Source organism: Myripristis murdjan, chromosome 22, assembly GCF_902150065.1.
Source record: "Myripristis murdjan chromosome 22, fMyrMur1.1, whole genome shotgun sequence".
Lineage (NCBI taxonomy): Eukaryota > Metazoa > Chordata > Actinopteri > Holocentriformes > Holocentridae > Myripristis > Myripristis murdjan.
In genome coordinates this window covers 7346384-7362666 of record NC_044001.1, presented here as the reverse complement: position 1 = coordinate 7362666, position 16283 = coordinate 7346384, and the positions used below count along the sequence as shown (strand labels likewise).

Below are 16283 nucleotides of genomic sequence, written 5' to 3'. Positions count from 1 at the left end.
ATTTGTTTTAAATGAATATGCTTACAATATGTCTCTTTGGTGCTCTTGAGTTATTGAAGTAATAGTCTCTTTTAATAAAAAAAAAAAAAAAAACGTGTTTTTCAAATTAAAAAAAAAAAAAAAAAACTTTACGGTGACGGTGTTGACAAAAACAAAGTAGCCTAATAACTGGAAAAACGCCTATTTTATGAAAAAAAAAAATGCAAAATGAGGAGGTTGCACCGGCACATTGCTGAACAGCCAAGACCTTGGCCTATAATGATATACCTTCAGATTTTGTAATTTAACTCACTTTTTTTTTTTTTTTTCAAAATTAAAACCTGTTTTATCCAAATTCCCAACAATCAGTGCAATGTGACAATACAGGAATGAGTATTGGTGCTTTCATAACATAATCAAACATAAGAGATTTTTGATCAACAATCATCTGTAATGTGGATATGATGACCGAGTTCAGAAAACTGCATCCCTTTATTGTAATTCAGCCTTTAAAACCAGGAAAATTCAACCCTGATGTCATTTAATAATTCATATTTTCTGCAGACTGATGTCTGACTTGTTGTCACCTGGATGCTCGATCCAGACTGATAATCAAAAAGCAATGAAAGTTATGGGGTGTTCATGGGGGGGGGGGGGGGGGGGGGGGGGGACATAGTTAAAACACAAAGAAAAAAATTCTGATTTTGAAGATTTGGAGTGTGTGTGTGTGTGTGTGTGTGTGTGTAACAGCTTTCGAAGGGTAGATATTAGCTTTACCTGCAGCCCAAATCACAGAGAAAGTCAAGGAGATGAGGGCTGGGATCATTTTGACTTGAGGAAGGAAAACTGAAGTACAAAATGTGGTGAGCTCTCAGCTGAGACAAGTGGGAGAGGAAATGACGTCAGAATATCTGCAGCAGCAACGACACCAAAGACGGCGCCTAAGAGAGAGAGAGCAGACTGGAGCTCCAAGCTTTGAGAGGGGTTTTTGTAGTTCTGCATGCACTTGTGTTTGATGTGTTTCACTCTCACCATGTTCTGTTCTGTTGAACTGGGACTTGCCTGAAGATCTAGTTCTGTCATGAATATTCATGAAAACAGCTCCAACACTCATAATGGAGCTTATTATTATTATTGTTATTATTATTATTATTATTATTATCATTATTATTATTTTTAACACAGAGCAGAACCAACGACTGCAGTGTTTTGATTTTCAAGTCATGACTCTTCCTCGTCACCGTCTTTGACTCGACTTGTTTTCTGAAAATGAAAAGCACACTGCTGAAATGCTAAAATACAAATTACAATGGGATTAGAGAGCTACAAATGGTAATCATCATTACTGTGTGAGCTACTGAGTGACAGGGTTCAATTTGTTCGAGGAAAATGTGCAGAGTGTCAGAGTGAGAGGTTTTGTGTCAGCAGACAGGCTGTTTGTGTCATTGTGCTGTCTGATAGCACAGAAATATTCTCCTCTGTCCTCTCTGCTGAGGTCGTGGATCTCTAAGTAACTGTGCTCTGTTGAATCTCCACGCAGTGTGAACCTGTGCTTAAAACCGGACTCGATGTTGATGTTTGTGGAATAGAGGTACCCTATGCAGATGAGTGGTTCACCATGCTGTCGTTGTCGGTACCAGTAAAGGTAGAAGACCTCAGAGACTTTGTGGCTGCAGCTGAAGTTGGCGTTTCCCCCGACAGTCCTCTGCAGCGCTGCCGGGGTCTGGAGGACAGAGCTGCTGCACAAAACTCCGCTGACAGAGACACGAGCTGGGAAGGAGCAGAACAAGGTGAACAAAATGAAGAGAGGAAGATAAATGAAAGAATGAAGAGCACAACCACCCAATTATCCAGTCATTTATAGAAAACACAACCCAGAGAGCTTCGCATCAAGCAGCAGGGGAAGAAATGTGAACCATGTGATACCATTAGGTTCATACCACATGTTGTGTAAAAATGAAATCCAAAACAAAATAATAAAAGAAGGACAAACAACAGATTGTTTGATAATCCAAATTTGCTGTTGAGTGATCTTGAATCATTCACCTGCCAGGAGGAGCAGCAAAACAGGGAAGGAGAGGCTGTGAATATCTTTCATGGTTGTTGTTGTTTCACACAAATGAGGTGAAGAGCTCCAAACTTTGATTTCCACACAAGCAGAACACTAGGGGCAACATCCTGTTGCCCCTAGTGGACATTTCTTCAAGCACACACACTGAACTGTTTGCTTTCAGAGTTTGTGAAGGTCGGATCCTTTTCGAGACCAAATTATTCATTCACTCATTCTCACTGATTTTGTTCATTCCGGTGTTCACAATTCAAAGAAAATGCATTCTTATAAAAATACCCACATTCAAATCCAAACATTTTTACATGTTCCACGATCAAAAATCAAGCAACAAACAGTGCATTTTTTTCTTTTCCAAAAGTCAAAATAATGTTTAAAGGAAACTGAAAAGAAATTTAGATCTAGCTGTAAGTACTTTGTAATTAAAATAAACAAATGTTGACCAGGTGAAGGAAAATGTGTCTGAAAAGTTTTAGATGGGCAGGAAACATCCAGCAAAGACTGAATAACAAATGTCACACAGGGTCTTATCAGGCAGATGTGGGGTTTATTGCAGGTGTGTGTGTGTGTGTGTGTGTGTGTGTGTGTGTGTGCGTGATCCTGTAGCCTCCAGCTTTTCTGCACAGGAGACAGAGAAGTTGAAACACCGTGTGTACTCGCTGCACAGAAGTACTCTGCACTGTCTGTTGGGATTATTTTGGAGATTACAAGCCAGGCTTTGCCTTTAGCGTGGCCTGTTATGTTCAAATGTGCTTCAAACTCCCTCTGCAGGTCTGCCTTTTCATAATGAAGCGCTCCAATCAGGTCCATGGCCCAACAAAAGTGGAAGGGATTTTCAACGTCTTTATAATTTTTCATAAAGCAGGCAGACAAGATGTTCCCCCTGCAGCCAATGTTGTGTCTAATGGCTTTAATCTGAACTGGGACTGAAACAGAAATACAGCAACAGCAGTGAGATCATGAAAACTTTTGACCAGTATGATGAAATAATAACTTGACAAGAAGAACGTTGGTATAAAACCAAACTGTTTTTTTTTCTTTTTTATGTTAGTAGTGAGGAAGGAGGAGCTTACAGCGCCCCTCATGGCAGTGTGGCATCACTGCTCTCTGCTGTTCAGAGGTTTTTAATACAGTAATAAGCACAATGTAATGTAAATGTAATTTGGCTTCAAACATAATCTCACCATTAATAATTACCATATAATATAATCAAGGTACTGCAACAAACAAAAAGTGGAAAATTATTTAAGCATTAACATCAGAACCATCTCTGTAGTAATAATAATATGCCTGATATTATATTAATTATATGAATTGTGTTCTGCTCTGCCTGATTACTAAAATGACAGGAGAGAGCTGAGGAAGAGCTGAATAAAGACGATCAGGAGTGATAACATCAATATGAAATATGAAGTGAAGTCAAGTCATTTTTATTTATAGAACAAAATTTTAAAAATGACAGCAGTGAAGCAAAGTGCTGTGCAATTCACAAAAGAGCATGTTATAAATAATAAATAATAAAAGCAAAATAAATAAAAAAATAAACACAAAACATAGACAAACCTTACACTTCTATATACACCATGTCTGTCAGTAATAATAATATGTCATCATTATAAATCTTTGTTATTTATTCATCATTTCCTCAGTCAACACAATGCTGCAAAATAAAAAGATAGATGATAAGTGACAATAAAGCGGCGACAGGTTTTGCTGCAGTGGTTTCAGAGGTTGGATTCTGCATCACGTGGTTTCACTGTTTGATGCTGCTGGGCTGAAATCTGCCAGCTGCTGATGGAGGTTTTTGTCTGACAGAGCCGCTGTCTTCATCACTGTGCAAACTCGCTGCACCAAAATACTCTCCACTGTCTTCAGGGCGTCTCTCTGTCAGGATGTGAAGATAGGCCTCTCTCTCTCCATCTCCACTCACGTTGAAGCGACTCTCATACTGGGGCTCCATATTTCTGTTTTTGTAATACATATAGCCGATCAGCTTCAGAGAAGAGTCTCCTACCGAGCGCTGATACCAGAGAATAGTGTCATAACTTGAGATTTGATGTGAGAAGGTCAGTTTGACTTCTTGGTGTGGTCGCTGCAGCAGATCAGCTGGAGTCTGAAGCACTTGTTTCTCTTGACTGAGTGAAACCCCTGGAGAGAGATGAAGACGAGGGTTGGCCAGCACTTTACAACTAAACATATTTGTGTGTGTTAGCCTTCATAGAAATCTAAGTGTTACTGAAGAAAGTCACTGGAAATTTTTGCTTGGCATTTTGGTTCCATTAAATAAAATAACAAAGTCAAATCAATATTACATTACAATCCCTCCAGCTGCATATGAAGAAGTTCTACTTTAAACTAAAGCAATAAGAGTCTCTGTGAGTGTGTGATACCTTTAATCCAGGACAGAGTAACGGTGAAAATGATGAGTGGAGGTGGGATCATGTTGTCTGGCAGCGCTGCCGAATGTCAAAAACCAACTGGAGTCTCTGCTGTGTGCTGACTGGAGGTGAAGGAGGGGGGAGGAAGTGAGGTCATTATTTGTACCTGTGAGCGACAGGAGAGGAAAAATAAAAGTGGAAAAGATTTTCAACATCTTTATCATTTTTCATAAAGCAGGCAGACAAAATCTTCCCCCTGTAGCCAATGCCAATGAGATCATGAAAACTTTTGACCTGTGTGGTGAAATAATGACAAAAAGCATAAAAAAAAAAAAAAAAAAACACATTGGTAGAAAACCAAACTTGTTTTATCGATACACGACAAACCTGCACCTGAATATATATGTGACATTGTTAAACAATAAAGACGAAATGTTTTTCTAATTTTGAAGCAACTTTTGGGAAAATCAGAGTTCAAGGGATTAATGAGCACAGGGGTCAGTGTACATTTTTTTCTAGCTTCCTGGTTCATATGAGCACAGGAATCTCATTCACAATGCCCCCTTTTGGTCATTGTTAATAACAGAACCTTTAACTTTTGTGTGTGTGTGTGTGTGTGTGTGTGTGTGTTTGTGTGTGTGTATGTGTGTGTGTGTGTGTATCAAGGTTGCCTCAGAAACTGCTGCTGAGTAAGGAAGAGCTTCGCCCAGGAGGAGCCAGAGCCCCCAGACATTGAAGAGGAACAGGAGGAGCTCTGGACCAGTCAGGAGGCAGAGCAGCTTCAAGATATCTCCAAGTTCCTGTTCACTCCTGTCCGGGTGAAGAGTGAAGATGATGAAGAGGAAGAACTCAGTGAAGATGACAGGAGGAAGAGCAGAGTCGGGTTTAGACTCACTGAATGAACTCCTGAGTGAAAACACATTTGATCCTGCAGAGAAACCCTTCAGCTGCTCAGTGTGTAGCTGAGCCTTTCACAGGAAGGGTAACATGCAGATGCACATGAAACTACATACAGGGAAGAAACAGACTTTCTCACCTTGTGGCAAATGTTTTGGTTTCAAAGCAGACTTGAACGGACACACACAGGGGAGAAACCTTTCAGCTGCTCAGTTTGGAGCAAAGCCTTTCATAAGAAGTGCAGCATGCAGAAGCACATGGGACTGTTTGAAAAGTCATTAGCAGTATCACTTGATGCAGTGGCGAGCGGTGACGTTTGTGTCTAGTCATGCTATGGTCCCAATTTCATGCGAGGGCGCAAGCTCAAAAATTTTTGGGCATTAATTTATTAATAAAAACGCATAATATGGTTTTTCACTATACTATATCAACTCGACAACTCGATTTTGATAGATACGTGTGCGCATTTTGCCCCAATGTTACCAACAACAATGTGTTAGAATTTACAGTGTAAATGAAAGCGGAAATTATTAGAACGGACGGATGATGCAGTAATAACCAGTTACAGAGTCAAGCAAATGACACATGAACATGCTCACAATGTTACCAACAAAATGTTGGAATTTACCATGAGATCGGAACTATTCGGACGTGCCACGGGGTGATGCAAACACACAGCAATGTCACCAGCTAGCCTACATGGTCAATGAAATGACACACAAACATGCCCAGTTGCCCATCAGGCAGGCTACGCACCAAAGTGATAAACGTGAGAGAACACCTCTTTTTCATAACACCTGCAATAGCCTAAATCGATGAAACATGCCATGTTACAAAGACAATTATTTGAGTAGACCTAACAGTGCACACATCCTGCACAGCAGTAGCCACAGCAACCAAACATTAATAAATGTCACACACACATCAGATCAGACACACTCTGGCCTCGGCGGACCAAAACGCTCTCACCAAACAGCCTTAAGCTCTGAACAAGGCCATGGCAGACCAACCAACCAACAGTTACAAAAACGCTCAAAACACACACACAGGCCTCGCGGAGCAACCGGAGCAACCGGTACCGGTGCCCCTCTGGCCGCTAGCGGCACCCCTCCAGCAGATGGCGCCCTTAGCATTTGCCCATACTGCCTATGCCACGGGCCGGCCCTGCGCACACACACACACACACACACACACACACACACACACACACACTGACAGACCTCAGCCAGCCGACCTCTTACACAAATATAGGCCTACCACTGCAGATAGACAGCAAAACCAACAAGGCAAGGCCTATCATGACTTTCAGCTGATGTCACATTGTAGGCGAGATCAGATATTTTGAGGCAACACTGATTGTATTGGACTGCATGCAGTAGAGCCAATCAGACAAATGATACACCTGTATCGCGTTCATTTGTAAACCAATCGTGCCCAACACTTCAAAATACAGTTCTTTGTATTCAGTCTTTCTATCAGGTCCTCTGCTCCTCTTTGCTGGATTCTCTGGTTCTGGAACCAGTGAAAAAAAACGCTCGAACTCTCCTCTCTGACTTTGTAAATGTTTGGCTGTTCTCTTCATTTGACTAACACAAAAGCCAAAGTCAAAGCCCTTCGTTTGTAGGATGTTGAAGAGTACATCTGTGTGTCAAAAAACATCAGCGAAAACATGCAGCAGAAAAACAACTTTGGGGTCTTGTAGGCTATTCAGAAACCCCCCTGCTGCAAGAATGGACTTCTCATCCCAGTCCAACGGGTTGTCTTTGATGTCATTGAATAGTTCGATCAGTACTTCGTGGTTGTCTTTTGCCGTGTTTACCAATCTAGATGTATAATTCCACCGAGTTGGGGCAGATCTGGGGAATCGTCTCTGCACAATGTCATCAAGAGCCTGGGTGCGCTTTGTGGAGCCGATAAAGAATGACGCTAGGCCATTTAGAGTTGAAAAGAAAACCTTGCAGTCTTTGATAGTGCTGCATGCTTGAGACAGCACTAAATTGAGAACATGCGCAATACAATGCACGAAACAGCAAGCCGGGTATCGGTCCCTAACCTTGGCCTGCAAGCCATTTAGATGGCCAGACATGACAGCGGCTCCATCGTATGTTTGGCCGACAAGCTTGTCACCGCATTGCATCTCAGCTACAGCGTCAAAAACATGCTCTGCTAAGGCTGTGGCTGTTCTGTCTTTGCTGACATCGGAAAATCTCTCTTCCACCTCCCCCTCTTTGGTGACATACCTCCAGACAGTAGACAGCTGGGCTTTGTTGGACACATCAGTGGTTTTGTCAAGTAGTATAGCTAAAAAGCTAGCATCTTTGATCTCTGACTTGATTTCATTCAGTATAACACTAGCCACAGCTTGAATCAGATCATTCTGAATATGGCTCGATAAGCCAGAGAACACTGTGCAGGTCTCGAAATTATGAGCTAGCTTCTCGTCATATTTCCTGAGCAATTTAACAAGTTCAATGTAGTTACCGCGGTTGTCTGACTCTTCCCCTTCTTCATGCCCTCGGAACGCCTGCTCCTGGCCTCCGAGGTAGATAACAATGTCAACGAGCCTCTCCAACACATCCCGGTTCTTTTTGACGCGCTCGTTATGCCGCTCTGTGGCCAGGCGCTCGTTCAACTGATGATCGATTCGAGTGTTTCCAAATGTCTGCAGTTTTACCAGACATTTTATGTGCGGATCTGCACGCTCGTGCTTACTCAAGGCGGTGTGGAGGTTGTTTAAATCTCCGTATCCTGTCGTGGTCCAGACTGTTCGTTCCATAGAAAAAAGGAGACAAGGCCAACAAAACAGTTTGCTCATGCTTGGGCAGCCAGCTAGCCATTTATGTTTCTCATACGTGCTAGCTTGAAAATGCCGGACGAAATTCTTTGTAGTTTTTGTGATGATGGTCTTCTTTTCCTCAAAAGTTCTCCGGGAAAATGGCACAGAAAGCAAAGACTCAACTGAAGTTTTATTTTCACCCATTTTGATTGGCACGATGCAGATTAAAGAATAAATTAATATTAACATTCCCGCCAGCTAACGGCATTAATGGTAGCTAGCTGTCAAGTGAATGACCTTGCAGTCAGGGTTGCCAGATCTGTGAGACAAAAGCAGCCAAACAGCAACTCAAAACCAGCCCAAAACCCGCCCAACCAGGTATAAAAACGGCCCAAAAATCAGCCCAATACCAGAACTCAAAATATGCCCATAAAAATCCATATATGTTGCTTTTGACAAGCTGTCAACTTTCCAGCATTTCGCTAGCAAATTGGGATAGATACGTGTATGTAGGCAGCGGTTTGCAACCAAAATGATAGAAATAAGGTACATTATAAAAGGACACACTAGGAGACGAACATTTTAAAGATTTTAATTGAAGGCTTGGGCATGCGCTGCATTTATAGCTTATTATGACCGCTCGCCCCTGACTTGATGTCATTTTTATTTGTTTTTCCATGTGTTTGTATTACTTTAAAGCACTTTGTAACTGTTTTTATGTACACTATATAAAAAAACTATTACCTAATTCCTTACTGTGTCATTTGGTTTCTCTTTCTCTCTCCCTCCCTCTCTGAATGGATGCTCTTATGTTGTCTTAAAATGGGAGGAGACAGGAATTGCAGGAATCTTGAATTTTGAATACACAGAGTACATCATGTTTAGTAGGATTAACTGATGTATGTGATGGGAGTGGGCAAACAAACCTTCATTCATTGTTTTTATTTTTGTGTGTTATTATTATTATTATTATTATTTTTTCCTTTTGATGATCACCAGCTGCAGCTCATAGCTGCAGCACCTCTACATCGCTGCTGGTTGGCTGCACTCTGTCAGTTGACATTGGAGAACTGCAGGAACAGCAAAGGGAGGATGAATGCCTCAGCACGGTCACTGCATGGCCAGAGGACAGCGCTCATGGACCACCAATAGGTAGCCTGACATGCTCCTCCCTCACACTGAGAAAACTCTTGTACGAGTTTCCCAAATTGGTCATCTGCCATGGCATCCTCTGCAGAATTGTCAAAACACACTCATGAACCTACAACCTTTCAAGTTGTTCATTCAGCAGCTCTCATTCACACAGCATTGTCAGGTCTGCATGGGAATCAATTAAGTGGCCATTTGAGTGCAGAGCACACACTGCAGAGGACTTCAAACCTCTGTTATTGGCCATACATGGCTCATGATATTCCTAAGTTTTGTACTGAATTTTGAAAATCAGTAGTTTTCAAGAAGTCTACAATTTCAAAAAGTTAAGGAGATTTGTGCATGGACTTGATTTTCAGTTTAATTTGAGGCAGAATTAACAGGTTCAGTCTTAAAGTTAAGGCCTCATGCAGGAATGTGTTGTGTGTTCAGGGGAAATGTCAGGAAACACTAGATGTATTGAGAGTTTTCTGTTTCACTGGGATGCGAGGTTTTTAGATCAGTCATCAAGTGAAATGCTTTTATTACTGAAATCTAAACTCTTTTCTGCTGCTGATATTGAAACAACAAATTGTTTCAGGAAAACCTTTGAACAGCATTATGTTGACAGTGCTCAGAACACCATCCACCACAAATTATTATTATTACTATCTTTTTAGTAGTAGTAGTAGCAGTAGTAGTACAGTACTGGTAGTACAGTAGTAGCAGTAGTAGTACAGTAGCAGTAACAGTAGTAGTGCAGTAGTAGTACAGCAGTAGCAGTAGTAGTACAGTAGTAGTACACTACTAGTAGTGGTAGTACAGTAGTAGCAGTAGTAGCATTAGTAGTACAGTAGTAGTAGTAGTGGTAGTACAGTAGTAGCAGTAGTAGTAGCAGTAGTAGCATTAGTAGTGCAGTAGTAGTAGTGGTAGTACAGTAGTAGCAGTAGTAGTAGTGGTAGTACAGGAGTAGTAGTGGTAGTACAATCGTAACAGAAGTAGTACAGTAGTAGCAGTACTACAGTAGTTGTAGTAGTACAGTAATAGCAGTAGTAGTACAATAGTAACAGTAGTAGTACAGTAGCAGTAACAGTAGAAGTGTAGTAGTAGCAGTAGTAGTAACAGTAGTAGTACAGCAGTAGTAGTACAGAAGTAGTAGTAGTACAGTAGTAGTAGTGGTAGTATAGTAGTAACAGTAGTAGTACAGTAGTAGCAGTAGTACAGTAGTAGCCGTAGTAGTACAGTAGCAGCAGTGGCAGTACAGTAGTAGTAGTAGTAGTAGTCGTACAGTAGTGGCAGTAGTAGTACAGTAGTAGTAGTGATGGTACAGTAGTAGTAGTAGTACAGTAGTAGCAGTAGTAGTACAGTAGCAGTAGTAGTAGTACAGTAGTAGCAGTAGTAGTACAGTAGTAGTAGTGATGGTACAGTGGCTGTTGTTTGGCCTTGTGGCGTCACAGAGCTCCTCTGTTCTAGATTCTAGATTTCAGAGTGGTTGCTAACGGAGATCTGAGGTGCAGGGACACTCGAGGTTTTTAGTCTACACAGATTCTCTGCGTACACACCAGGTCTTCAAGACTGCTCTTGTTGGCTGTTCCTCAACTGAGTTTGTATCCACCAACTTCTCACCTCGAGAACCAACTTCCTTCTCCAAGATCCTGCAAAGGTATGCGTTTTTTTTTTAATTATTATTATTTTTTTTTAAGTTAAGGTTTGTTAGCTTGTAAGGTGAGACTTTGCCAAGCTCCTGTTGTATTTTTTGAGGAGTTAAACATTTTATGACGTACTTTGTGTGTTTTCCTTACAGCTGTGCTTGACTATGAATTAATAAGTTGTATAAATGCTAAATTACAGCCAGTGGTGGACAGTAACAAAGTGCATTTACTGGAGTACTGCACTTAAGTCCATTTTGTTTTTTGAAAGTTGTGACTTTTACTCCACTACATTTCACAAACAAGTGTTGTACTTTTGACTCCACTACATTTCTATGGAAGTTGTTGTTACTTGTGGCTTTTAAGCATAGCTTTGAAGTCAGCTGTTGATTTTTTTTTTTATTATTATTATTATTTCTAAAATGTGATTGGCCACACACAGGAGAAAAAAACCTGTCTCACCTTATTTGAGATGGACAGTACAGTAGAAGTCATTCCCAATAAATTCTTTACATTGACTGCAGAGCTGCACTTCTTTTCACCTCAAAAAAGTGGATTTTACCTCAAAATGAACAAATGCTGGTTGTGAATGAATTCAGTCTTTATTGAGTTTGTGCTGCTGAAAGCAGTGTTGTTGGGCAGTCTGTCTGCTTAATGCCTACGTGTACACATATAGCCACCCACACACACACACACACACACACACACACACAATAAAAAAAATGAACTTAAAAATGAAAATGTCCTTCGTGTAGATTTGATTGTATTTCTATGCTGAAGTTCTGAAAGGCCTTTCTACAGGCTTTGTGTAGCAAAGAGGTTCTACAAGCAAGTCAGTGTGTTCATTTGGTGGTTTCATAGAGACTTACGAGGTTCTGTAAATGCATTGTGAAAACAATACTGCAATGTTTTGATATCAAAAACAAAATGTACTGTTGAATATTTCAGTATTTTAAAAAGCCAATCCTCCAGTATTTGAACTCAAGTAAAAAGTTGGACTGAGCAGCTTTCACTTGCAGTGGAGTAATATTTGTCCAGGAGTATCTCTACTTTGACTCAAGTGATGGGGTTGTGTACTTTGTCCAGTGCTGATACCACAGTAAATTTATTTTCCATAGTCTCCAGGTTTCCTTGGAGAGACCATGGACATCATTTGGTCCAAGATACCATGTGAGGGGGAGAGGCCTGAGGCCCAAAGCCACACCAGGACCCAGTCCTGGAAGCTGCTGGTCCACAGCTCCTCCCTCAAGCAAGTCATCCACCAGCTGCTGCTGCAGGTAACATTATTACTGATGTGTGCTCAGACTGACACAGACAATGTGATAACTTTCTTTCTTTCATACTAACTTACTCATTGTTGAAATTCCTCATCTCTCTCATGTTGGTCTTTGCTGCTCTCCAGATCCGCCCGTCTGATCTTCAGACTGGTGACTGTCTGACAGCTCAGCCCTTCCTTTTGGACACACACAAGGTAAATACATGAACAAAAGATTGTCACTGAGTGCTGTGCACACCAGCGCCCAAGCAAAGTTGCAACAAAGTTAGCACAGAAATCATCGACTGCAAGCAAAATGTCTGATTGTGAAAATATGTGTTCCCAGGACGCAGAGCGTCTCCTGTCATCCTCCTTCCCCTGGCTCCAGGTGACAGAGGAGAAGCAGGAGGCCAACTGTCTCCTTCAGCCCGCTGCTCACTACCAGGTGACACAGCAGGTTTTGTGCTCAATATGTATGTGGATTTATATTGAATTCCACTGTCAGATCAGCATCCATGATGCCAGCTTGTTGTTTGTGTGACTCTGCAGGTGGCCAAGTCTGTCCTGGGTTCACTGGAGCAGGTTCTAGGCCCCAGAGCCGAGCTGGACAGAGCTGTGTGTGCCTCACCACACATCCTCAAGCAGTATGTTGTTCACCTGGTGGCTGTGAACATCGTTCAGCTGCTCACACACCAGCTCTCAGCTCACCAGGGGAAGACACTGGTCAGTTAGAGGATTTGATTCAATTTAATTTGATTCAATTGCTTGATTTTTATGGTTTAATCTTGTCATTTTTTCAGCTTAATTTAAGTTTTATCTTTAATTAATTGTTTTTCCATCATTGAGTTGTAGTAGAATTTAGTGCATTCAAAATCTTATCACATTTAATCCAGTTAACATCTAAAATACAGGTTGAGGAAAGAAACTGATTTTTTGATGAGTTAGTTTGAAAATGAGAGCAGACACTGACCAAGTTGTGTTTTGACAGTGGAAGGTGTGTGCAGCAGAGCGCCCCCCTCTGCCTGCCACAGTGACTGTCAGCAGTGAGCTGGTGGAGGATCTGCTGGTCCAGCTGATGCTGAAGCTCCGCCCACTGGATGCATCTTCCACTCAGCTGGAGCAGCAGCAGCTGCTGACCTTGTGCCTCCATGTGAGTGCTGCTGCCTCTCATATTATGACCTCTACTGCAGTTATTGATATTACTTCTTTTATTACTTCTTTTTTCTACATATTCTTTCCTCCATTCTTTTATTCAACTCTTTTTTGTTCTTTGTTTCTCCTCCTGCTCTCCTCTGCTCCACTCTCCTCTCCTTCATGTGGCTCCTCTCTTCTCTGTTATCCTCTTCTCCTCCAGATGAGCGCTGTGACTCTGGAGACCCTAAGGAGAGTTCCTGGTGTTGTCGTGGACACCAGCCTCCCTCCTCCTCCAGTGAACACCAGGAGAGCCGTTGCAATGCTCCAGACTGGCCTCATGAAAACATTTGGCACAACTATCCAGGTACAACTGCACATCAGAGCCAGTCACATACCAACATGTGGGTGTTGTGGTCTCACGTTACTGTGAGCTGAAACATTTGCTCAGTGGGAGTTGAACCCCTCCAGTTGATCCAGCCGGGCTGCTGACCTCCACTGTGTCTAACACAAATGTCTCATCTGTTGTAGCTGAGGAAGCGTTTCTCCAAGAGGGACCCCGCTCTCCTCTGCTCCATCCCTCGGGACATTATCAAGGCCGTCCTGACCATCTATCAGTCACTCAGCCAGACTGACCCGGCAGGAGGCCCCGCCCCCAGCCAAGGTGATCAAAAGGAAGAAACTGTGGTCATTTGTTGTTGTGAATCCCACAATTCCATGCAAATAATGCAGGACACACTCAGAACCAGATTAACGTTTGGATCAATGGAAATTATTGAGCTTGACTGTGAATATGTCATCAAATTGTGTTGCATTCTGTTGCATACTGCTTTTCACCCTGAATCATCAGGCCTCACACAGTTGGCCATTAGTTAATCTAAACCTCGGTTTTACTAACTAAAGTGGCTCAAAAATAGTACAGACACTTTGACGATGATTTTCTTAATCTCTCATAACAAAGGATTTTGCAGGTCTCACATGTTTCTTTACAATAACATTGCCCTCCAAAATGATGCTACTTTACTCATCAATAAACTCTTCTTTTGTGGTTTTAGCCCCCAGAGAGGATGATGAGATGGAGTGCAGACTCTTCTCTCAGCCTCTCCCCGACTCCATCAGGGAAGAAATCTTTGAGGGCTGTGGGACCTGGATCCGGCGGAGCAAGGTGTTTCAGAAGGCCCTGGCCAGGATCACAGACCAGGACATTCTGGAGCACCGCCGCCACGTCACCATGCCCCGTCTCTGCAACAGGGATGTAGTGTGGGTGGAGGGCAGACTCTTTGTGGGCGATGACTATGAGGAGGTGAAGACAGGAGCTAACAACTGCCTGTTGGAAAACCCTCTGGCCATCACCTGCAGCCTGGCTGCCTTCAAGCAGCAGTTTCCCAGCACTAACATCTTTGAGGAGACTGCTGCTGAAGGTCAGGCCGTCGGGACCAACCAGGGAACTGGAGACCAGGCGTTTGTCCTCAGCCCTGAGGGAAGACTCCTCTACTCTGGTCTCCTGTCATCACGTATGTCTCCTGTGCAGCCGCTCACTGGCGACTCTGCAGCCAAGGTGCAGCAGTCGACCATCAGAGCCGTCCTGGTGGAGCTGTTCAAAGGCCGGGATGAGACCCTGAACCGCCAGCAGCATCTCAAAAACACGGCCTTTGAGAGCGAGCTGGTGCTCTACATTCACCACTTGCTGCAGCAGGAGACAAGGAAATATCAGAAAAACAGAGTCTTCATCCAAAGACTCACTGACCCGGAGCAGGAGGTAGGTTCTGCATTTATTTGGCTTTGCATATATCAAATTTACCTGAGAATGTGTATTCAATCAACACAGGAACAACATAAGAGAATAAAGGAAGGGTTTGTATAATGACTCACAAATGTTGCTTGCAAACAGGTCAAGCTGAGCCAGGAGCTGTGCTGGCCTCTGAAGACCAAACTAAACAAGGCTCTGCCACACGTCTGGTTGAGCAGAGAGGGGCTGATGGAGGACGCCCAGGTCGCCCTCTTCGCCTGCAGCGTCATCGCCACAGAGGTGATCAACCACCTCAAACCCTCTGTGAGGTTCGCTGCGGGCACGAAGAGTGGCGACGACACTCCATTTAGTGTGAACATCCCCCTCAAAAGGCCAGACAGTGAGGCAGAGCAACAGCCGACCCTGCTGGAGCTGCGTCTGCTCCGGGAGCGCAGGGAGAGCAGGGAGGAGTTCCTCTACATGAAGGAGGTGAGCTGCCCTTCAAATTAACATTCAAACTGAGAGGATAAAGAGCTGTTCACAGAAATTGTACAGCAACATATTTCAAAGTATGTGTATGTTTTAATGAACACAAAGATGGGCTGAAGCGGGATTTTTCCTCAAGCTTTCCTCAACAGTACATGATGACATGATCAGGGTTAGCTGTAGACTTTACAGTTAAGAGATGGAAGTTTTATCACGTGCAAATTGTCACTAAAGAGAAGAAGTGCATGAAGAAGTGCAATCAGATCTGACTTCTTTATTTTTTGACAGGAGGCTGGAACAGAGCACAAAGAGAAGACGAGCAAGAAGAAGTTCTTCTCCTGGCTCCGTGGCCTGTTCCGCCACAGGAGGACTTAATTCCGTCCTCTCGGGCCACACTATCGCCTTGTTTTTTTCTTTCTTTATTTCTTTCTTTATTTCTTGTCAAGCAGTCTTGCGTCTGGCAGACTGGTTTGAGTAGCCTCTCCATCCCTCCTTTTTGGCCTTCCTTTGCGTCTTGCAAGGTCGGCAAGCCCTGGTTTGCGTCTGGCAACCGGGGCTGGTTGATTTCTTTCTTTCCTCTCAGTCAGTCTCGCGTCTGGCAGACTGATTTGAGAAGCTCTTCCATCCCTCCGTTTAGGCCTTAGCGTCTTGCAAGGTCGGCAAGCCTCGGTAGCGTCTGGCGCCTTGGCTTGAGGGAGCAGTGCTTGGCGTCTGGCAGTACCTGCTCCCTGGGGGTGTGTATATAGTGTACATTTGTGAAAACAGCACAATCACAGGACGTTGATTTAGTGCTTTTGATTTATCTAT

At 42.9% G+C, this 16283-nt stretch overlaps 1 long non-coding RNA gene and 1 gene segment (V, D, J or C); one reads left to right on the top strand and one right to left on the bottom strand.

Moving 5' to 3' along the window:
- LOC115354007 (T-cell receptor beta-2 chain C region-like) overlaps positions 1 to 16283 on the bottom strand; it is an 82401-nt gene that overhangs the window by 12864 nt on the left and 53254 nt on the right. The window contains 1 exon segment of the C gene segment in view: positions 3950 to 3967. Coding sequence covers positions 3950 to 3967 — 18 coding nt within the window.
- On the top strand, positions 1232 to 1974 carry LOC115354014 (uncharacterized). The gene is made up of 2 exons (XR_003927752.1): positions 1232 to 1311; positions 1520 to 1974. It is a non-coding gene; the product is annotated as an uncharacterized LOC115354014 (long non-coding RNA).